Source organism: Miniopterus schreibersii (assembly GCF_964146895.1).
Source record: "Miniopterus schreibersii genome assembly, chromosome: 22".
Taxonomy (NCBI): domain Eukaryota; kingdom Metazoa; phylum Chordata; class Mammalia; order Chiroptera; family Miniopteridae; genus Miniopterus; species Miniopterus schreibersii.
The window spans coordinates 1834937-1857434 of NC_138124.1; the positions used below are offsets into that span (position 1 = coordinate 1834937).

At 56.6% G+C, this 22498-nt stretch overlaps 1 protein-coding gene across 2 annotated transcripts in view; it reads left to right on the forward strand.

Annotated features, from left to right (window-relative positions):
• Positions 1 to 1021: 1021 nt before the first annotated feature.
• Positions 1022 to 22498, forward strand: part of TRPM1 (transient receptor potential cation channel subfamily M member 1) — a gene marked incomplete at its 5' end in the record, with an annotated part of 61473 nt that continues 39996 nt past the window's right edge. For both annotated transcript variants that reach the window (XM_081124649.1, XM_081124650.1), the window contains 6 exons: positions 1022 to 1096; positions 14556 to 14635; positions 16066 to 16261; positions 17882 to 18095; positions 19064 to 19188; positions 20179 to 20350. In XM_081124649.1, coding sequence (XP_080980775.1) covers positions 1022 to 1096; positions 14556 to 14635; positions 16066 to 16261; positions 17882 to 18095; positions 19064 to 19188; positions 20179 to 20350 — 862 coding nt within the window. The remainder of the gene's footprint in view (positions 1097 to 14555; positions 14636 to 16065; positions 16262 to 17881; positions 18096 to 19063; positions 19189 to 20178; positions 20351 to 22498) is intronic.

The following is a 22498-nucleotide window of genomic DNA, read 5'->3' on the forward strand; positions in this document are numbered from 1 at the left end:
GAGAGCGAGAGAGAGAGAAGCATTGATGTGAGAGAGACACATCGATTGGCGGCCTCCCGCATGTGCCCCGAACCTGCAACCCAGATACATGCCTTTGACTGGGAATCGAACCCGTGACCTTCGGTTCGTGGGCTGACGCTCTAACCACTGAGCCAAACAGGCCAGGGCCAGAGACAATATGGTAAGATGGGGGCTCCGGTCGGACTCCGTGCGAGTTTGGACCTGGTGCCGAGGTGTGTGAGCCGTCCGGGAGGCCGCCACAGGGGCCTGCGTGTCTTCCCGGGAATACACGGCTGTCCTCTCGAGACTCAGTCTGCGTCCCTGCGCGTGGCAGGTGACACTGGTCCCCGTAGAAAAGAGAGGACGGTCGGCTCCCTTGGACCTTCAGCCACAGCTGCCCCGAGCAGCTCCGCGGGGAGCACCTGTCAGGTGCCCACGGCCCAGAGATCGCCAAGACCTGGGGCCCTGCCTCCCTTAAGGAATTGAATCCTTTATAGGGGGACAAGGCAGGCACCCCCAAAATAGAAATCGTGGGTGAGCCAACATAAGATGATGTAAAAAGTCAGTGCTGCCTCATTGCCACCAAATGAACAAGGGGACGTGCGCGCGATGGCCGGGGGGAGGAACCGCGAGCCCAGGCCGGGCCTTGGTGCTGATTTGGCGGGTGCTCAAGTGGACGTGGGGGGACTCAGGCGCCAGCTGTGGGGGGCTGCCTTTCTCGACACCCAAATCCTCCCATTTGACCACCCTGGGCAGCCGCCGCTTTCTCAAAGTAGATTTACTTTCAATCGCCATTTGCTAAATCTGCCCCCCCTAAACCTCTGGGGGGTGGAGGGATTAGGGCTGATTACAGATGTTCTAGAAGGACCCGGAGTCGGGCAGGCGAGGCCGGCGCGGCTCCTCGGGGGCTGACCCAGCTGCGGCCGGCCTGGTCCCGGGCCCTGGGCCCCTTCCCCCAGCCCAGGGGCTGCCCCTGTGGGGGTCCTGCCTCTGCGCACCCCAGGGTGCAGGCGGGGGCGTCATGGGCTCTCAGAGGAAGATGAACAGCTCCTTCAAGCGGGGCTCGCTCAAGAGCTCCACATCGGGGTCGCAGAAGGTGAGTGAGCTTTGCCTGGCGGCCTATAGGCAGAGGGACAGAAGGACAGAGGGACTCTGGTCTCCAGCTCCTGGGAGTGCTGGTCGGTGGGCTGCCGTCCTCCACAGACTGTGGTGGGTGGGGATGGGGCATCCAGGCCCCTTCTCGGGGGGCGGTCCCCCTTTCCTGCCGCCGTGTCCAGCTTTGTCATCTCCCGGCTGCTCCCACCCTCCCAGGCATAGCCCGTGGCCCTCACGGGATGTGTCTGGGGTGTGAGCTGCGCAGATTCTCTGGCCAGACCTCAGTCAAGTCCCCGCAAGTAGGAGACCCCATCACACTCTCACTCGTCTCTCTATGGCTTCACCGTCGCACGTGGAATTAAATCTGAAGTCCCACAGTGGTGATCGGTCAGTTGTTGTCTTAAGTTTTCAATCCATTGAAAACGGACACTTTTTCTTTTTTAAAAACTTTTTATTGATTGATTTGGAGAGGGGGAGAGAGACAGAAACGTCGATTTGTTAGTCCACTTATTTATGCATTTATCGTATGTGCCCTGACCGGGGATCAAACCCACAGCCTTGGTGGATCTGGACGACACGCTAACCAACTGAGCTACCTGGCGGCCAGGGGGAAAATGGACACTTTCGTAGAATGCAAGAAAAATGAATTACTGAAAAGTGATTTCAAAAAAAGATACAAAATCCACGGATTCCTTCACGTGGCTGCACTGAGCGGGCCCCTTGCTGTCCGCCCTCTGTCCTGGCCCGTAGCGGGGGGTCTGCAGCTCCTGCTCAGAGCACACTTCGGTACAAGGGACCAGAGGCCCCGCACATCCCGTCTGTCCTCACCCCAACCCCATGGAGGAGGGGCCCTGGTCCCCTTTCAAGCTGAGGAAGATGCTCGGGGTGGGAGGGTCCTCACTCCAGACTGTTTCTCCCAAGGAGCTGCAGCCGGCCGTTTCCAGAGGGGCATCTCCCAGGGCCCGGCAGACACCCTCTGCACCGAGTCCCAGGGAGACGCGGAGCTGGGCTGCTGGGCTTGCGCCTGTATGAACACAGGGCTCTGGGGGCACCCCCGTGATGGGGTCCAGGGCCCTTGAGTTGCGGTGGGGGTGCCACAGAGCGTCCTCAGCTTGGGGACAGGCTAGCCGGCCAATGCTCCCTCCACCCACGTGAAGACAGGTGCCTGGGAAACGGTGAATCCAGCCCCTCTCTGGGGTTCGTAGGGCTGTCCCCACCTCCGGCAGGTCCCCATCTCTCAGCCTCTTTGACTTCTTACTGTTCCGTAGCCCCCACTTGGCTGAGTCTTCCCCTCGGAGGGGCAAAGGCCTCAGACTAGGCCAGGGGCGGGGAGGGACGGCAGGGATGGGCCGAGGCCGTTTTCCCAAAGGACACTGCCCCCTGCGGTCCCAGAGAAGGGGGCCGGGGGGGAAACTGGGAGGAGGACAGGCGAATGTGAGGTCAGAGGCGGGGGCTAGACTGTGGGGTCCCCGTGTGAGGAAGGGGGCGGGGTGGGGGCGTGGACAGGACAGGTGAGCAGGTTGGAAGTCACCTGATAGCACTCAGGGCCCACAGGAGGGACGGCTGGTCCGGGCTGGTCCGGGCGGTCCCGCTGGGCTGGCCCAGGGCGGTCGCCATCCGCGGGCACCGCTGGCCGGAGCGCCCGCGCTGCTGTGTCCTCAGTACAGCCCTAGATGCCCCTTAGGGCCCAAGTGCTCGGTGGGAGCCGCTGTGCGGAGATGCTGAGCCGCCCTGGGCTGGCCACCCCCAGGCTGCGGCAGGGTGCAGGGGAGCCCCTGCGAAGGCGACTATGCCAGGCAGAAGGTGGCACAGGGAGGACTCTGGCTGGGAGGCTCAAAACATTGGGTGGCTTTGTTCAGTCCGCCTGAGAGCGGGGGTGAGGGGACACAGGTTTGAGTGGAAATCTCTGATCAATCGAGAGGGGGACCCTCCAAAGCCGAACACCCTGAAAACATCAGCCCCAGGGCAGGCTGAGCCCCAAACGAGAGGGACATGGAGTCCCCTGGCCGCCCTCCGGGTTGGCTAAGGCTCCTGCCTGCTCCTGGAACCCAGTGGGCCTGCTGTCAGCCCTGGGTGGACAGTGCCCGGCGGTCACTGGAGTGCCCACGGGGGCCGTGGGAAAGGGCGCCGACCTCCTGGGGGGATGGAGGAGCCTCCAGCTGGGAGGTCGCAGGAAGGGACCAGGGGTGCGGGCCGGGAGGAAGGGCGCCCAGGCCAGGCGGGCAGCGGGGTCCCGGAGCTGCGGGCGGCCGGGGACCAGGCTGAGGGCGCCGTCCCAGGTAATCCGAGTAATGGCCCAGGACGTGGGGCGGCAGCTGGCGGGCTAATGCCCCTTAATACCTGCTTCCGTGGGATTAATGACTGTGGATAAAACCTTGAACCCGGGGAAGCAGGCCCGACCGCTAAGCCCGCCAAGAGCATCACTTTGGGTTACGGGAGGCAGTGGAGCGATTTGCGTTTTAGCCCAACTGCTTGGGGACAAGCCATGGTTTTAGGATGTCGCAAAAATAATAAAGACGGGGAACTGAACTCCTGGGGAGCCCAGGGAAGGAGAGGGGCTGAGCCTGGCCTGGGGCGTGAACGCAGCGGGGACCCCAAGAGCCCCCTGCCTGCTGCAGGGCCTCACCCCCCTGGCCTCCCCCTCCCTCCCCTCTGGGCCCCTCCGGGCGACACCAGCAATACCACCACCCATCCGCTGCCGCTTCTCCCTGCTGTCTCGGCTGCTTCTCCCCAGGACCCTGCAAACGGCAGGTCCCAGGCGAGACGCTGAGGAAGGCCCTGGGGCCGCAGATGCACCAGCGTGGAGCTGTGCCAGGGCCCCAGGGGAGGCGCCGGCCGTGGCTGCTTCCTGACCTCTAGGCAGGACCCTGGGCTCTTCCCACCTGGAAAAGCGTCCAGAGACCAGCTCCGCCTGTGACCTAGAGGAGGCCGGGCCTCGGTGCCCACCTCTCGCGATACACTCGGCCTCTCGTGATACTGCCCAACGCTCGTGGTAGCAACGGCCTCTCGCGATACTTCCCAACTCTCGCGATAGCAACGGCCTCGCGATACTTCTCAACTCTCGCGGTAGCGGCTGCTTCTCGCGATACTACCCAACTCTCGCGATACTTCCCAACTCTCACGATAGCCACGGCCTCGCGATACTTCCCAACTCTCACGATAGCGACGGCCTCGCGATACTTCCCAACTCTCGCGATACTTCCCAACTCTCGCGGTAGCGGCTGCCTCTCGCGATACTTCCCAACTCTCGCAGTAGCAGCTGCCTCTCACGATACTTCCCAACTCTCGCGATACTTCCCAACTCTCGCGATACTCCCCAACTCTCACGATACTTCCCAACTCTCGCGGTAGCGATGGCCTCTCGCGATACTTCCCAACTCTCGGGGTAGCGATGGCCTCTCACGATACTTCCCAACTCTCGCGATACTTCCCAATTCTTGCGGTAGCTGCGGCCTCTCGCGATGCTGAGGCTCAGCGAGCTGAGAACCTACAAGCGACGCCCCCAGAGCCGGCGCTACTGACTGTCCGTGTTCGTTCCCCACTTTGGAGTCGTCCTGCGGGACCTGCCCGCTGCCCACGGGGAGCCCTCCCTGGTTCTGCCCTGTGCTGGGCCCGGGGCACCCCCCGGTGGCGGACGTCCCCGCACACCTGCCCCCCAGGAGAGAGACCCCTCCCCACGGGAGCCGGCTGCTTGGCGATGGCAGAGGCCACCTCGCCCGCCTCGCCCAGGGCTGGCCCTGCCGCCCGCCGCCCTGAGCCCCCCTCGCCCCTCGGGCTCCCCGGTCCTCCGTGGCCGGCAGGCGCTTCCCTGCTGCTCCCGGTCACGCCCACGGGCAGCCAGTTGCCGTGGCCACAGGAGGGCTGCCCGCGGACAGCTGCTGCCACCGTGGGCCCTCCCCGGGCACGCGCTGCAGGTGCGCCTTGGGCCTGTGCTTAGACACACGGCCTTTACTCCTTTTTGCCCCTGAGCTCCTTTGCCCTTACTCCTTTTTGCCCCTGAGCTCCTAGTCAAAGGCACTTCTAATCAATGGCATTTAAAAATTGCCATCTGTGCAGGTCAAAAACAGTCCGATAGCAATTTCATGTTTTCTCAGAAGCTGTGGCGCAGGTTGGCGCAGTGGCCACGCGGGGGCAGCAGAGAGCCGAGCTGGCGGGACCCTGGCCGGGCAGGTCCAGAGGGTGGCCTGTGGGGTCCTCCCGCCCAAGGACCCCGAGCGGAGAGGCCGCAGCGCCCGGGGCCTCGGCCGCACGGAGCCGAGGGTGAGCCCCGGGCGGGCGCCGTCGCTGTGATCGGCTGTCCTGCCCGGTGAGGTCGGGCAGGAAATTAAACCTTTTTAGATTTTCAGAGAAACAGGAGAGCGGTGGCTCCCAGGGTGTGGGGGGAAATGGGAAGATGTTTGTCCAAAGGAACAGACTTCCAGGCCCTGGCCGGTGTGACTCAGCGGCTAGAGCGTCGGCCTGGGGACGGAAGGGTCCCGGGTTCGAATCTGACCAAAGGCTCAACCCCACACCCCGGTTGGGGTACATGCGGGAGGCACCCCACCGATGTGTCTCTCTCTTCAGCGTCTCTCTCCCTCCCTCCGTTCCACTCTCTCTGAAAAGCAATGGAAAAAATATCCTCGGTTGATGATTTTAAAAAAAACCCCGAAACACACATTCCCAGTTATACCATTAACAAGCGCGGGGGTCTCGCGCACAGCGTGGCGATTGTAGTGCTAATACTGGAATAGGTATCTGCAGGCTGCTAAAGAGAGTGGATCTCAAATGCCACAAAAAGACGCAGTAACTGTGACACGGCTGACGCTAGGGTGGCAGTTATTTTGCAATTTATGAACTTATCACATCAACATTGAACTTACACGGGGTTACGTGCCACTTACAGCTCCGTAAAGCTGGGGAGGGGGGGAAAAAGGTAACGTGGGGCCTTGGAACAGATAAAGGACGTTAGGTAAAAACTAAAGGCCCTGGTCAGGTGGTTCAGCTGGGAGGGCGTTGTCCCCGATGCGTCAGGGTTCGAGGTCCCATCCGCAGTCAGGGCACATGCAGGAAACAACCGGTGATGCATGAATACGGGGAGCAGCACACCCACGTCTCTCTCTCTCTCTCTCTCCCCACATTTCTGCTTTGGGTGCATTTTTTTGCTTTATGGGTTATTGCAGCCAGATGGAGTCAGATCCAAATGTTCGTGATGATGACGCATTCCTCAAAAGAGCTGAGGCCGGTAGGAAATTACCTTGAAGGCCGGCATGAACGATACGTGACTTATGTGCCGGGTGACGGGGGGGGGTGCCACGCGTAGGACCCGCGCACCCTGACGCGTCTCTCAGCGGGACCTGCGAGAAGGCCCAGCCGGCTCCGTGTGGCTCCCGGTCCCCCGCCCGCCTCCCTGGCCCCCGGCCTCCCTGTGCGCTCAGCGCCTTAGCATCGGCCGAGGCGAGGTAACTTCTCACCACGGTTCCCGCTCGGTCTCCTCCTCCAAGGAGGTAAAGATCAAGGTGACGTTCACATAACTGGACCCACATTTTGGGAGACTGGCCACCGAGCCAAAGTAAAGGTTTCGGAAGCATTAGCCCCAGGAAGTCCCCCGTCGGTCCCACCAGAGGGCAGAATGTCACAGCCAGGCTTTTACAGGTTCCAGCGCAGCGACTCTCGTCCAGGCCTCTTACCCGCGGCTGGTGGACCTGTGGATTCCCGAGACGTCAGGAACTGGGCGAGAGGGAAACCAGCTCTGATCGCGCTCTCCCCTGGGAGCTTCCAGAAGCTTCCTCCAAGACTGGGCACACGGCCCTCTTTGGCCAGACCGGCCACACCACGTCCCGACCCTCCCGCGTGGTAGGGCTCCCACAGAGATTGCACACGGCGGGGCTGTCTTCATCGCAAAGGCACTGGCTTGCTTTTCACGGTAGAGACCATTCTGGAAACTGAAAAACATTCAACGTTTGGCAGGTTTTTCTCACCCATGTGCTTGTCATCCCGGCACGCGTCATCTGCCAATGTTGCGACACAACCAGGCCAAAAAGAAATAAAAAAAGAGAGACGGGAGGAAAAAATGAAAAGAAAGTTCTCGGGATCAGACAGGAAGCCTCGGTCCAGCCGGGGTCCCCCCGCTGGTAGCTCCACAGAGGGCTGGGGGGCCCGAGGCCTGCACAGCACAGGGACCAGGCGTGTTGGTAACTCCGGCTGTCACCAGCCCGGAGCCTTGGGGACTGGAAAAGGGCAGCGTGAACAGTGTTGAGAAGACCGTGTAAACCTGTAGAGAATTTTCATGAGGTTTTCCTTGGGCCAAGCCGAGGACATGCCAGGAGGCCAGATCTCAAATGCTCCAGAGAATGGCCGTCTTTCCGTTTCTTTTCTGCGTTCGGAGTGAAGGAGGGAAGTCGGGAAGATTCAGCGAAGGTGGGAGAAGGCAAGGCGGGGAAATCTCTATGGCTGGGTCACAGGAGTTACTAAAATCGTGTGCTCCCCCGAGGGCGGCTTAACAAATGCGTGTTAATTTAGTCGCACAGAAACAATGGACCGGGCTTGCTAAAGGCCAAGAGGAAACTTCCACTAAAGAAGTTAATGTGAGGTGCCGGGGCTTAGGACTTCAATTCACCTTTTTTTTTTCAGAGGGAACACAATACAACCCACAATAGTGCCCAAAAGCGCAATGGCAGAGAATGAAAGTGCCGTTCATTCAGACCTTTCTATGAAATCCAAAGCTTCCAGTTCTTAAAAGAAAAAGAAAAAAGTTATAGACCTCGGGTGGGACCACCCACTGTGACCTGTCCAGTTAAGAATTTATGCTCAGACCACCCTGTGCGGCTACTTCCAGTCCCTGAGCTTGGCGGATGTATCACCGAGCCCCTTTTCCACTCGCAGAGCCGCTGCCAATATTGAATTATTGACGAGGCCGGGAACCCCTTGGAGGCCGACCAGCGTATTTTGTCCAGCTCCGGCCCCCAAGGCTCACCAGCGACGCGCTCTACCTTTCAGACGGAGAAGAGAGCGTCCCAGGCCCCGTTCCAAACGGTTGAGCTTGTTATTTCCCCCAAGCGGAAAAACTGTCTTTGTTTTTCTGTCCCTCAGTGGGGGAGTCACAGAGAAAAGGAGGTGGAGTTTGCGATGAAAAGCCCTGATAGGCCTGTAGGTTTCTGCCTAATCAACTTATCCATCTATTTATTTTTATGATTATCTTTCCCAACGGGACCAAAGGTTTTCAATTCCTCTCCAGGTTTCTTCATTTGTAGAAGCGTTGTTCAATGAAATACGAGGGTTTTTTTCATATTCTTTCCTTTGATTGGTTGATTGATTGATTTCAGAGAGGAAGGGAGAGGGAGAGAGAGAAACATCAATGATGAGAGTCATTGATCGGCTGCCTCCCGCTCGCCCCCTGCTGGGGATCGAGCCTGCAACCCGGGCCTGTGCCCTGCCCGGGAATCGAACCGCGACCTCCAGGTTCATGGGTCGATGCTCAAGGCCCCGTTTTTTAAATCTGGAGGGATATCCGGGCTGTGGAGGTTTCCCAGCCCCACGTCAGCCCCCAGCCCAGGGGAGCAGCGCCGGGAAGAGAAGTCGCCGCAACGGCGGGCTGTGAAAGCCAGTGGGGACTGCGTGAGCCACAGGGCCCGCGGCCGGTTCCCAGCGATGGCTGTTCTGTGGTTTAGGTGTAATTTCCACGTGGCTGTGGGAGGCGGGGAGGCCAGTTTCCTTCTGGCTGCCGCCTTGGCCGGAAGTCCCGCCTTGGCCGGAAGCCCCGCCTCCGCCGGAAGCCCTTCCTCGCCACCGGAAGTCAGGCCAGTGGGGCGTCGAAGCCCGGGGGAGAGGACGGGTCAGGTGGGGCTCACGCGCCTTCAGGGGGTTCGCCTGGACCCCTGCCCTGCCTCAGGTGACTTGGAGAAGGATTGGGGGCGATGAAAGCCAGGCGCCGCCTCCCCGGCTCCCTGGGGCCCTGGGCGCTGGCGGCCTCAGGAGGGGCTTCTGAGGGGCCTTTATTCCAGTGGCCTCCGCCCTGCGAACCCCGCTGGCTTTTCTAGCCCAGGGAGGCCCGGCCGGAGGAGGGGGGCCACTTCAAAGGGGCAGCTCCGCTCCCCCCTGTCCCAGGCCCCAAGGCAGCGTTCACGGGACGCACATGGAGCGGCCCGGCGGCCGGGCCGCTGCCTTCTGTGGCCTGGGAGGGGGTCACGGGCCGCGCCCGGCCGGGGTCATGTGGCCGGCACAGCGCTCACATGCTCCCCATGCGGACCTGTCTTAAAGGAGGGTCCTCCCCAGCCGGCTCCCTGCGGACCCGGGAGGAGGCTGCGGGAGGCCGGGCTGCGCCTTCCCGCTTGGCCGCGGCCGCAGGTAAGCTCGGGTGTGGCTCTCGGCCTCCTGGGCCCTCCAGCCCCTCTCTGCAGAGGCCTCGGGACAGGGCCCTGTGGGAGTGGCCGGGGGACCCCCGCCCGGCCCAGGGGACGCCAGGTGGTTCCCTGAAGGGACAAACCCCAGGTCAGCGGGCCGAGGCTTCTGAATGCCCAGCTCCGGGGCTGCCTCCTCGCCTGTCGCCCTCAGCGCCTTCCCTCGGTCCCTTCGCGTCCTGGGGGCTGTGCCGCGGCCCGGGAGGCCCAGAGAACTCTGCAGCCCTCGGGGAGGGAGGTGTTTAGACCCGTGAGCCTTTATCAGTTGATATTTGATTGATGAGTTAAAATATCAGTTGAGGTGGTGAACACATTGAAAGGCTCCCCGTCATTGTTTCAGGGTGAAGGCCGTGCGGGTAACGATTTCTGACATTTCCCCTCCTTCTTTTGCGTTAATAACATTTTACAACCAGCACATCTTATTTTATTTTTTTTTATCTGCGCCCGAGGATATCGTTTCCATTGCTTTTTGGAGAGAATGGAAGGGAGAGAGAAATGGGGGGGGGGGAGTCAACGTGAGAGAGACACATGGGTTGGTTGCCTCCCTCACTCCCTCACTCCCCGACTGGGGCCGGGGATCGAACCCGCAACCGAGATACGTGCCCTCGGCTGGAATTGACCCCAGGACCCATCAGTCCTCAGGCCGACGCTCTAACCACTGAGCCAACTGGCCAGGGCCAGCACATTTTGTTACCGGAAATGATACCCGTTCTAAACCTTAAGCAAAACGTTAGCAGAAGTGGCAGGGGGGTGGGTCAGAATGAAAGTATTTATAGGAATTGTCCGAGGGTTGACCAGGGATAGGGACTGAGAATGAAGGAGGGGCAGGGAGGGCAGGAGACAGACGAGACAAACGTCATCTGAATTACACACTTGGGGAGGAATCAAGACAGAGACCGCCTGGGGACGGGCTTCAGGAATACGGGATTGATTTTACGGAAGGATTGTCCCCTGGAATGTTCACCGAATATTTTGCAAACTAACAGCGGTTTTAATTCATGACATTTGCAGTGATATTTGTAGCATGAACTGACTACTCCCTGCAATGCATTAAAAATTTTTTATTTAATTTATTGATTTGAAAGAGAGAGAAAGGGAGAGAGAGAGAGAGAAATACTGATTTGTTTCCACTTATCTGTGCATCATTGCTTGTACGTGCCCTGACCCAGGATCGAATCCACAACCTTGGCGTATGGGGGTGATGCTCTAGCCAACAGAGCTACCTGGCCGCGGCTAGCAGCAGTTCTGATTCACGGCATGTGCAGTGATATTTGTAGCACAAGTAGACTGCTCCCTGCAGTGTATTTTAGGCCCCGGAAGCTGTACGTGGAACCATCGGTCGTTGCTGACTGCGTTTGCTGTGACTGGTTAAGTTTTATCGGCCCTTTCCTGGGAGAAGCGTGGTGTTTGGCTCGGTGTGGCTCTTTGCAGCCTCCCTGATTTGCCTCGGTAAGCACAAGAAACGGAAAGACACTGGCGTTCGTTTCCCGCGGCCAGTCCTCTTCCCTCTGAACTGAGGGGAAACAAAGCACACTTTCTCCTCGCTTACAATCCTCTCGGGCCATTAGATATTTTTAGGAACGTCTCTCTGGCTTTGGTCTCGCCGCTCTCGGCGCGGAAGCCTTTCGCCCCTCGGTCAGTCGTGTGTCAGTGGAATCAGACAGGATTTGACCTTCTGTGACTGGCTTATTTCATCCGTGGGACCTGGAGGTCTTGCCTCTCTCGATGGTAAAAAAACATCAAGGAGCAAATATCAGAGATGCAGTAGCCTCAGCGCAGCTGCTGTCTGTGTGGCCGGCCCAGCTGTCGACTTAAATAGCATCTGGATTGCTCTGATGTGGCCTCTCTCGTTTTGTTTTGTTTTGTTTGTTTTTCCCCTCCTCATTGACTGTTTGCTCTTGCTTGGGGCTAATAACCAGGCTGCATTCCAGCCAGAGGTCAGCAGCCCCTCACTCAGAGGTCAGGGAGGCCGTCCCCGCCGGCCCCGGGTGTGGGCAGTGTTGTGGCATCCAGCCGGTACCACCTTGAATTAAGACGTTATCTTATGGGATTTGACGGGATCGAGGATGACCATCCGCAGGACAAACGGGCCTGTGAGCACATGGGCAGAACAAAACCCAGGCAGCTGTGATGAAATGCACGAGCCAGGTTCCGACGGGACTTTGGTCCTCGTCCACTCAGGCTGCTAGAACAGAGCAGCGTAGGCTGGGTGGCTTAGAAACAACACACGTTTATTCCTCGCTGTTCTGGAGGCTGGAAGTCCGAGCTCAAGGAGCTGGCGAGCTCCGTGCCTGGTGACGGCAGCCTCCTGGCTCGTAGGCGGCCAGCTTCTTGCCGTGGCCTCGCATAGAGCTGTCTGAGGTCCCTTCTACGAGGGACCCAGTCGTGAGGGCTGCACCCTCTTGACCTAAGCACCTCTCAAGGTCCCCGTGTCCCAACACCCTCGCCTTGGGCATTAGGGTTTCAATGTACGGATTTGGGGGGACACAGACCTTCAGTCCATCACAACTTCCTTTGTACAAGTGTAGAAAAAAAGGTATGATATTGTTATAACTGTCGTCCTCGGCCTGTGGCCCCAGCGTCTGCCCGAGGGGCCGGGGAAGGGCATCTCTGCCACCCTCCAGAAATGGCCTGTGGACAGGCCGGGGCCTCCTAGGTGGTGGAGGGCGGGTGGAGGAGGACCTGTGCCCTGTACCCCTCTGTGCGTGTGGGGGCGGGTGGTCTGTGCAGGGCTTGGGGTTTGCGGGCTCGCGGGTGCTGCCCGGCCCTCAGGTGACTGCAGCACGCGGGGGACGGCAGGTCCAGGCGTGTGGGGACCTCAGCCCTCCCCGGGGCAGCCCAGAGAGGCCGGACGTCGCGGTCCTCCCCCGTAACCCTCCCTCTCCGTGAGCAACAGCAGCGATTCTCCGTACAAGGGGTCAGGCCGAGTCCCCGTGTGGGCCACGTGCGGCGTGGGATGGCCGTGTGGGGCGTCTGCTTGAAATAGATGCATACGACCGGTGGTTTCTCGTGGCTAAACGGGCCCGCAGTCATTTCGCTGTGGGGTGCGCTGTTAACTTTGGCCCAAGAAACAAAGCCACCAAGTAAACAGAGACTCGCCCGGCCGTCAGCCAGTCCCTAGGTTCAGAAGCCACTTCTGAGGCTGCCCAGAGCCCCGCCCACCCCTCTTCTCCCCAGACGCCCAGCCCTGCCCAGCCTCCTCCCACCCGCACCCCTCACTGCAGGGTCATCGCCGCCCTCGTGGACCTGGCCCAGAACCGCAAGTCCTCCCGACTCCTCGTGACCACAGCCCGGCTGCCCGTCACAGGACACCTCTCCCGGGCCCGAGGCTGCCGTCTCCACTTCCTCCGGCCCTTCCCTGTGAATCTACATAAAAGCCCAGAGGATGGAGGACAGTGAGCATGGGGGTCACCGCCGCCCGACTGCACAGAGGTTAACTAGCCGGTCATGCTTGTAGCAGATGCTTCTCTTATTCCTTTCTTTACAAAAGAAAAGCTCTGGCGGCCTCAGTACCCATCCTTTCGAGCCCAGTGCCCCCTGACTTCCCCTACAACCTGGCGCGGCCCCTCATGGGCACGTGGTCCTTGGCAGAGGGGCCGTGGAGGCTCCCGCAGCCTCCCTCTGCGTCTGCCCCCCAGGCCCCTGGCCTTTCCTCAGGGCTCGGCTCCCGGTCGCCTTTCTCTTTTCTGTCTGTGATCTCTCATCAGCAGCCCCCGGGACTCCCATGACGTTAGATGTCACCCGCACACTGAGATCCAAACTCGTGCCACCAGCTGTGAGAGGCCCCTGCGCACCTGTATATCCGACAGGCCCCTGGAGCCCGACACCCAGAGCAGAGCGCTCGATTTCCCCCCAAACCTGGTCCCGAGCTGCCCCACCTCCATAAATTGCACCACCAGCCACTCTGTTCGGCCAGCCAGGAACCCAGGGGTCGTTACTGGGTTTCTCCATTTCCCTTGTTCTCATTGGTCCATGGCCTGCGCCTCCACCCACCCCAAACGCCTCCAGTCTGCGCCCCCCTTCATCTCCCTCAGGCTGGTGCACGCCTCCAACATCTCTGCCCAGACCAGACCCCATTCCTCTGCCTGCCTCCCCTTTGTCTCTCTTCTTTTTTTTTTTTTTTTAAATATATCTTTATTGATTTCAGAGAGAGGAAAGGAGAGGGAGAGAGAGAGAGAGAAACATCCATGACAAGAGAGTCATTGATCGAGCCCACAACCCGGGCCTGTGCCCTGACCGGGAATCGAACCCCGATCGCCTGGATCCCAGGTCGACGCTCAGCCGCTGAGCCACGCCCGGCCGGGCCCCTTTGTCTCTCTTCGTAAACTCAAGGTGTCCCTGGCTCACCAGTCATTGTGGCCCAAAGTCCCCACAGAGGGTGCCCCTCCCACCTCTCCGGCCCCTCCGCCCCCTGGGTGACCTCCGAGGGACAGGCTGTCATAGGCAGGGTCGATTAGAGCTGAGCAGCCTTGGCCATGCACCATTCAGGCCATTTATTCCTCCATGGAGTCATTACTGCCAGGCTCCCGAGAGACACGGGGGATACAGCAGAGAACTGAACAGGCCGCGGCGGTTTTTGTGGGAGGAGAGAGGAGGGGAGAGAGTGTGTGGTGTCGCTTTTTGAAGGCCCCCGGGGAAGGTTCTGAATTATAGTCATTCCTCTTATTCAAAAAGAAGCCGAGTGACCAGCTGACCCTGAGGTCTCCCCAGAAAGGCTCGGCTTGGGTGGGGCTCACCGGTTCTTCCAGGAGCATGGAAACCTGGCTCGGAGCGTCTCTGCAGGGCTGAGACTGGGGCCGGGGCTCTCTGAGAAACAAGAAAAGCGGCATCGGTCCTTGCCGCGACCTATTGGGGAGGGTCTCTGCGACAATGGGTTGTCTCCGCCACCCTCCAAGGAGGTGGCATCCGTGGACACGAGGCAGCCCCAGGTCAGCACAGCTGCCCAGGCGGATGGGGGGGGGTCTACTCAGATGTTCTGGGCAGACTTCCTGCACGTGGCATGTGAATTTTACAAAAGTAAAAGGGTAAACTCTGATAATGGCTTGGGATAGACCTGGGTCTAATTTCCACCTCTTTCTCTTCCAGGGACAGAAAGCTTGGATAGAGAAAACCTTCTGCAAACGGGAATGTAGCTTCGTCATTCCCAGCACTAAAGACCCCAACAGGTAAACGGGAAGCCGCGATTAAGGCGTTATCCAGTCCCGTGCTTGTCTACCGGTTGCCAGCAACTATTCCCTAGTGTCTGTGGGAGGGCGAACAGGAGCCGGGAAGGACGGCCAGAATCTACTCCCCACAGGAGTCATTGGCTAGGGAGTCACTTGGACTAATAAGTTCCCAGGTTAAGATGCAAATAGGCTCGAGAAAGAGCTACAATCCGCCTCTCACCCTAATGTGAACTGTCACACCCAGGTAGCCCCACAGAGTTTCTCTTAGTCTTTTTTTTTAAATAAGTTTTTATTGGCAGAGAGAGGAAGGGAGAAGAAGAGAGATATAAAAACAGTGATGAGAGAGTCATGGATCGGCTGCCTCCTGCAAGCCCACAACTGGGGATCAAGCCCACAACCCGGGCATGTGCCCTGATTGGGAATCGAACCGAGATCTCCTGGTTCATGGGTTAATACTCAACCGCTGAGCCACGCTGGCCGAGCTCATCTTAGCCTTAGTGAGATCAAGGAGCTGAGGGCTTTAGACATGTGTCCAGGGGACCTCATATTATTTGGATGCAAAGGAGCTTCCATCACAGGGAAGATCTGAGTGGGGGAAGTGAACTAGATGTAACTTGATAGACATACAGGCCAATGAAATAAAGTCGAGGATCCAGAACTAAACCCATACATCTAGGGCCAATGGTTTTTTCAGCAAGGTTGCCAAAACCAGTGGGGAAAGAACTGTCTCTTCATCAAGTAGAGCTGAAACAAGTGGAGGTCAACATGCCAAAGAATGGATTAGACCCCTACCTCACACCATGTATAACAATGAACTCAGAGTGGATCAAAGACCTAAGTGTAAGAGCTACAATGATAAAGCTCTTAGGTGAAAACATAGGAGTAAATCTTCACAGCCTTGCACGTGGCCAAGGAGTCTTAGATCTGACACCAAAATCATGAGCGGCAAAATAAATACACTTTCAACGTTACTTGTGCAGAGAAATGTTTTATGAGGCAACAGAAAAATTCAGTGACACTAAAAAATCCTGGAAGGGATTGTAGTTTGTCACAGAATGTTCAGTAATTGGTGCCCATATTGACACGGCCAAGACATCGGAAAGGGTTAAAATATGTCCAGTAAGACTTGGGGTGGTGAACACACAATATACAGATGATGTATCATAGAATCGTACACCTGAAACCTATACAATTTTATTAACCAGTGTCACCCCAATAAAAAAGTTTCTCCAGTAAGGAAGGGTGACCATCCAATGGGCTTATAATAGACTGGAAACAGACACGCATTGATTATCTGGAAAAGGCCATCATAAAGGGGCATTTCTGCCCCAATAAAGCTGGATAAGCAAGGTGTTAGCCTGCCCTGTTCAGGTGCTCCTCCCATGTTAAGGGGAAAATTGTGAAAGACTTTGTCTTGCCTTTGTTTTCAGGTGTTGCTGTGGCCAGCTCACCAACCAGCACATTCCCCCTCTGCCCAGTGTGACATCGGCCAAAAACGGGGAGGAAAACCAAGAGCCAGAGACTCAGCCCGAGAAATGGTCTGTTGGCAAACACACCCAGAGCTACCCAACAGATTCCTATGGGACTCTCGAGTTCCAGGGAGGCGGATACTGCAATAAAGCCATGGTAAGACAGGCCTAAGGCAGGGCCGTCACTGAGCCCACGGCCCCCGTCGGAGGCCCAGCCTCCCACACCCCCACCCTTAGGCACCTGGGTCTTCTTTCAGGGGCGTGGCTCCATTTTCCTAGATATTTCATGGCAAAGACAAGAGATCTATTTGCATACTCAGCATTTTAGCCATGAGATTTTAAAAATATGTATTCATTTGTTTATTTATTTGAGGGAAAGGGAGAGAGAAACAGCAATGTGAGAGTGAAACATCAATTGGTTGCCTCCTGCACACTCCCCGACCAGGGACCGAACCCACAACCTAGGTATGTGCCCTGACCTGGAATCGAACCCTCATTTGGTGTCCAGGGCAATGCTCCAACCGACTGAGCCACACTGGCCAGGGCTTTTGTTCCACTTATTTATGCATCACTGGTTGATTGTTTTATGCACCCTGACCAGGGATCGAACCCACAACCTTGGCCTAGGGGGCGATGCTCTAACTAACTGAGCTACCCGGCCATGGCTTAGCCGTGAGATTTAGAGACTGGGCGCAATTATAAAGGACAGATAGCGTCCCTTAAATCCGCACCAGAGTTGTGAATCCACCGATCACGCTTTAGCCCAGCCCTGCAAACGTATTCATCATCCTGTCTCCAGGGACAAGAGGAAATTACGTTATTTGCTTTCGGGGTTGTCTGGGTTTTGTTTTGTTTTGTTTTGTTTCATAACTGTGGACCTTCAACCCTCCTGAAATGGGTTAGGAGTGTCTGGAAGTATTTCCCTCTGAAGTCTGTCCACAGCCTCCCTGGCCTGCATTCAGTTGGCCAAGAAGACCGAGAACTTTCCCATTTGCATGTGAACAGGGTGGGGGGGGCCTCTGCCTCTCTGATGAGCCGGCCAGAGAGGGGAGGCCTAGCGCTGTGATCCCTTTCACCTAACTCTGAGTAACGCTCCCACGTGCCCAGTCGGGCCATTTTCGCGATTTCATTTTATTTCGTTGGCCCGACATTCTTGTTCAAGTACAGTTCAGTGTGTTCCAAATACCACAGCATAGGGGCTCCGGAATGGCACCCGACACACTGGCATGGACACAAAGAAGCATTCATCGGGGCCAACGCCGTTAACCTCTTCTTGACCTTGGGGGGAAGGTCGAGTCCGAAGGTTGGCCCATGATCCCCTTCCCATCACCCACTTAGTGCGGCCAGTGGGCCGCTCCCTCAGCAACATCCTGTCCACCCTCTAGGGCCCCGGTTCTAGCTGAGCCAGCTTTGGAGTCGAATCCTTCAAGGTTAGGGTTGCCAGGCAAAATACAGACACCAGTTATAGCCGAATCTGAGATCGACAACGGATACTTTTTTTTTAGTATGAGTATGTTTGTTCCAAATCTTGTATGAGGCATGCTGATCCTAAAACATTTTTTGGTTGTTCATATAAAATTCAAATTGAACTGGGCGTCCTGTAGTTTACTTGCTAAATCTGGCAACCTTCCCAAAGCTTCCTTCTGTCCCTTGGCCACAGGCTCATGTAGAGGCCGCAGACCCTGAGGGGGAGAAAGCCAGACAGCTCCTGCCTGGACAGGAGCTATAGCCCCGTTCCCCTGTAACATGACGCCCGGCATCCCACACTCTCTTGTAGTATATTCGTGTGTCCTATGACACTAAGCCGGATTCGCTGCTGCATCTCATGGTGAAAGACTGGCAGCTGGAGCTCCCCAAGCTCCTCATATCTGTGCATGGAGGCCTCCAGAACTTTGAGATGCAGCCCAAGCTGAAGCAGGTCTTTGGGAAAGGCCTGATCAAGGCCGCCATGACCACGAGCGCCTGGATCTTCACTGGAGGCATCAGCACTGGTAAGAGCAGCGCCTCTCGCTTTCGAAACCAAAACAAAATGTATTGCATCCCTATGTAGCTTGCTTTCTATTTTCGTGTGACTGTGATCGTGATCAGCGCATCGGGTACCCACTCTACGTGGTTAGAGCGTCGGCCCGTGGACCGAAGGGTCCCGGGTTTGATTCCAGCCAAGGGCCATGTACCCCGGTTGTAGGCTCGGTTCCCAGCTCTGGTCAGAGAGAGTGCAGGAGGCAGCCAATCCATGTGTCTCTCTCACATCAATGTTTCTTTCTCAAGGCCCCGTCCAGGCCTTGTTTTCAATGAGGCTCTCTACAAGCCTTTCTCCAGCTTAGGGGAGAGGAAACCGAGGCACAGAAAGGTTGAGGAGCATGCCAGGCATCTGGCTGGTAACTTTTGTTTGTTTAAAATCCTCACCTGAGGATATTTTTTCCATTGCTTTTCAGAAAGAGTGGAAGGGAGGGAGAGGAGAGAGAGAGAGAAACATTGATGTGAGAGAGACACATGGATTGGTTGCCTCCCGCACTCTCTCTGACCAGAGCCAGGAACCGAGCCTACAACCGAGGTACATGGCCCTTGGCTGGAATCAAACCCGGGACCCTTCCGTCCGTGGGCCGACGCTCTAACCACTGAGCCACACCGGCCAGGGCTAGCTGTCAGCTTTAGCTGAAAGCCACCAGGAACAGTCAAAGAGACCCCGGCGATTTCCACCCTTGGGAACCTGTGAAGGAAATCTCTTCCTGGTCGGTTTGCTTTTTGTTTTCCGCTTACCTTTTTGAGAGCCCCTGCAGGATGACTAGCTGTTACGAGCTCAGACTTCCGGCGTACTTTCTCCTAACGATGAAGATCGTTACAGCTCCCCCTTGTTCCCTAGGGAATAGAGTGACTCAGAGACGGGGTCCCTACAGTTCACAAATAGGGATATGATGGGAGAGTAACAGTCTAAAATGTGACTCATGGCTGCTCACAGGTGTCATCACCCACGTCGGCGATGCCTTGAGAGACCACTCCTCCAAGTCCAGAGGCCGGGTCTGTGCTATCGGCATCGCTCCCTGGGGCATCGTGGAAAATAAGGAAGACCTGATTGGGAAGGACGTAAGTGTCTTCTCCCGGACACTGGCACTTTTAAAAATCAAAGTCTTTATTTTGAGATAATTGTAGATTCGCCCGCAGTTGTAAGAAATAAGAAAGAGAGGTCCAGTGAACCCTTTCGCCTCCCTGAGATGGCGACATCTTGCAAAACTATGGCCCGATATCACAACCTGGATCTTGACATTGAAACAGTCAAGATACGGCGTCCTGGTTGCATCACCCCTTGGACCTCCCCCATGTTGCCCTTGGACATCACGTCTAATTCCCTACCACCCCCTGGTAACCACTGATCTGCCCTCGTCTATAATTTTATCATTTCAAGAACATTTTCAGATGGGACCACACAGTACGTAGCCTCTGAGTACTGGCTTTCACTCCACAGTAATGCTCTGGAGAGCCAGTTGTTTGTGGACCAGCAGCCTGGTCCTTTTCATGGCTGAGTAATATTCCCTGGCGTGGGTGAGCCACCGTCTGTTGAACCGCTGACCTGATGGAGCGCATCTGGGTGGCTTCCTGTTGGCTGTTACAAATAAATCTGCTGTAAACGTTTATGTATGGGATTTCGTGTTAACATAAGTTTTCTTTTTAAGATTTTTTAATGATTTTTAGAGAGCGAGGAAGAGAGAAACATTGATGTGAAAGTGAAACATCGATAGAATGCCTCCTGCGCGCCCCCTACTGGGGAGTGAGCTGGAAAGCGGGGCATGTGCCCTGATGGGAATCGAACCGGCGACCTCCCGGTGCGTGGGAGCCACACTGGCCAGGGCTTAACATAAGTTTTCATTTCTCTGCGATCAATGCCCAGGCTCGGTTGGCATTATCTAAAATAACCTATTCTTTTCTAATTTAATATAAAAATTTGCAAAAGAAAGCCCTTCATTAGAAAGGGTAAGAAAGTGACCGCAGGTCGAAACGCACAACGCAACGGAGCAGTTGCTGCCCGTATGCACCTACCTGCCGGGGTTGCCATCTAAGGGCTGTGCCTTTTCCCAGGTGACCAGAGTGTACCAGACCATGTCCAACCCCCTCAGTAAGCTGTCTGTGCTCAACAATTCCCACACCCACTTCATCCTGGCCGACAACGGCACCCTGGGCAAGTACGGCGCTGAGGTGAAGCTCCGACGGCAGCTGGAAAAGCACATTTCCCTGCAGAAGATCAACACCAGTAAGTTCTGGGCCAAGGCCACCGACACGGCGCCGGGAGGCGACTGCCCCGGGGGTGGAGAGCCCTGGCCTGGATTCCTTTAGCTCCATGGAAGATGCCTCGCCTTGACCCTTTCCGTAGCCACCTACAAAGCACACTCACTGAGCCCCATCATGAGGCTTTGCCCCAGGGCCACAAGGAGGGTCGCCAGGAGAAACAGCCGCGCAGCAGTTGTCATGGTGACGGCACTGCCCACCACACGGTCCAGTGGTTCTTGCTCCCCGGAATTACCATAGTCATTTATTTTATTTTATTTTTTTAAATATATCTTTATTGATTTCAGAGAGGGAGAGAGAGAGACAGAAACATCAATGATGAGAGAGTCACTGATCGAGCCCCCAACCCGGGCCTGTGCCCTGACCGGGATTCGAACCCCGATCGCCTGGATCCCAAGTCGACGTTCAACTGCTGAGCCACGCCCGGCCGGGCCATAGTCATTTTTTTAACATTCGAACAAAAACCGTTCCTCAGAGACTTCGTTTGATTTCCCCTATGAATTGAGTGTTACGTGGTCATTACATTGAGTATCTTTAGCTCTGGTCTCTCGCCCAGACCAAGACGGGGAACCCCTTGGAGAGGCCACCGCCCAGGCTGGTCCAGGCGGCGCATCCCTTGGGAAGAACTCGGGGGTCCCGCTGGAGAGAAAGGAGTGAATCTCCCCCAGATGAAACGGTGATAACCGCCTGTTAGAACGACGGGAACTGGCCTCACCTCCCGGAATATGTTCAGACCCCAGCAGCTCTTACTGTCAAACAATTGTCAACAAAGCGACGTGAGAGGGCGTTTGGTTTCTACCGTGGCTGGTAGGATTTTTGTGAAAGGAAACCTGAAAACCGATCGTTGTGGAGCGTGATTCAAGGAACGTCGAGGCGGCGCAGTGGTTCGAGCGGAGACGGCCTGTGATGAGAAGCTGTGGGTCTCCGAGAGTCCGATCCCCTTCGATGAACTGGCTGGTGGCTAAGTGTCTTGTTCTCATGCATTTTTATGTTCCTGGCCGTGTACGTGGTAGGCTGCCCAGCTTCCCCTGCCCACGTGACTGCTGGGCTTCCCTTTGTCATCCTTTGCCCGGAGCTCTGAGTGGGGCAGGGACCGCAAAGGGGTGCTCAGTTGTCACCCCTCACAGCGCGGAGCTTCGGGGGGGCCCAGCCTAAACCGTGAAGAATCAGTCCCACGAAGGGGACTGGGCCGCCGTATTCCTGCAGGTCTGAAACACCAAGCCTGGCTTGGGAACCTCAGAGGCAGGGCCCCGTCACCTGGGTCCATTTTTCCAGTTTCTCTTAGGTGGGGCCTGGCGCCCAAGCAGACCCCTCCCCCAATGCACGTTTGCGGAACTGAACTTAACTGAGATGATGCTCTAAGCGTTGGTCAAAAGAAATTAAGTCACTTTGCATAGTGAGTCAGCCGGAGAAGGAGGAAGAGAAACCAGGATTCTCAGTGCCAGCTTCTCGCTGCCTTGCCGGCTGCGATGCTAGTGTTTTTCAAGAGATTCATCCAGTTATTTTCATTCCAAAAATCCTGTAGTCCTTATAGTAGGACAGTGAGCTCTCTCCTCCCGGCCTCCCCCTCCGCCCCCCCGTTTCAAGGAAAACTGAAATCACTTTAGCTTTTTTAGAAAACAATGTTCCAACAATTAAAATATTTGTTAGAATTCAGCTTTTTCAAGAGAAAGTTTTCAACGTCTCACTTTGGCTGCTCCAAGAATGAAAAAAAAAATTTTAATGGAAAAGACAACAGAAATCTACTTTAATGATCTGCTCAGAATGGCCTCAGTTCATGTATTTAGAAAATCTTTTTTTGAGCCCGGCCGGGCGTGGCTCAGCGGTTGAGCGTCGACCTGGGATCCGGGTGATCGGGGTTCGATTCCCGGTTAGGGCGCATGCCCGGGTTGCAGGCTCGATCAATGACTCTCTCATCATTGATGTTTCTGTCTCTCTCTCTCTCCCTCTCCCTTCCTTTCTCTGAAATCAATAAAGATATATTTAAAATATATATATATATTAAAGGAGGCAGGGTGATGACTCGCCATTGGCAGGTGGTCCTCTATGGCTCATGGGGGCTTGGTCGTTGGCCCAGTGTCACACGGCCAATGCTCGAGAGGCCAGGAATTGA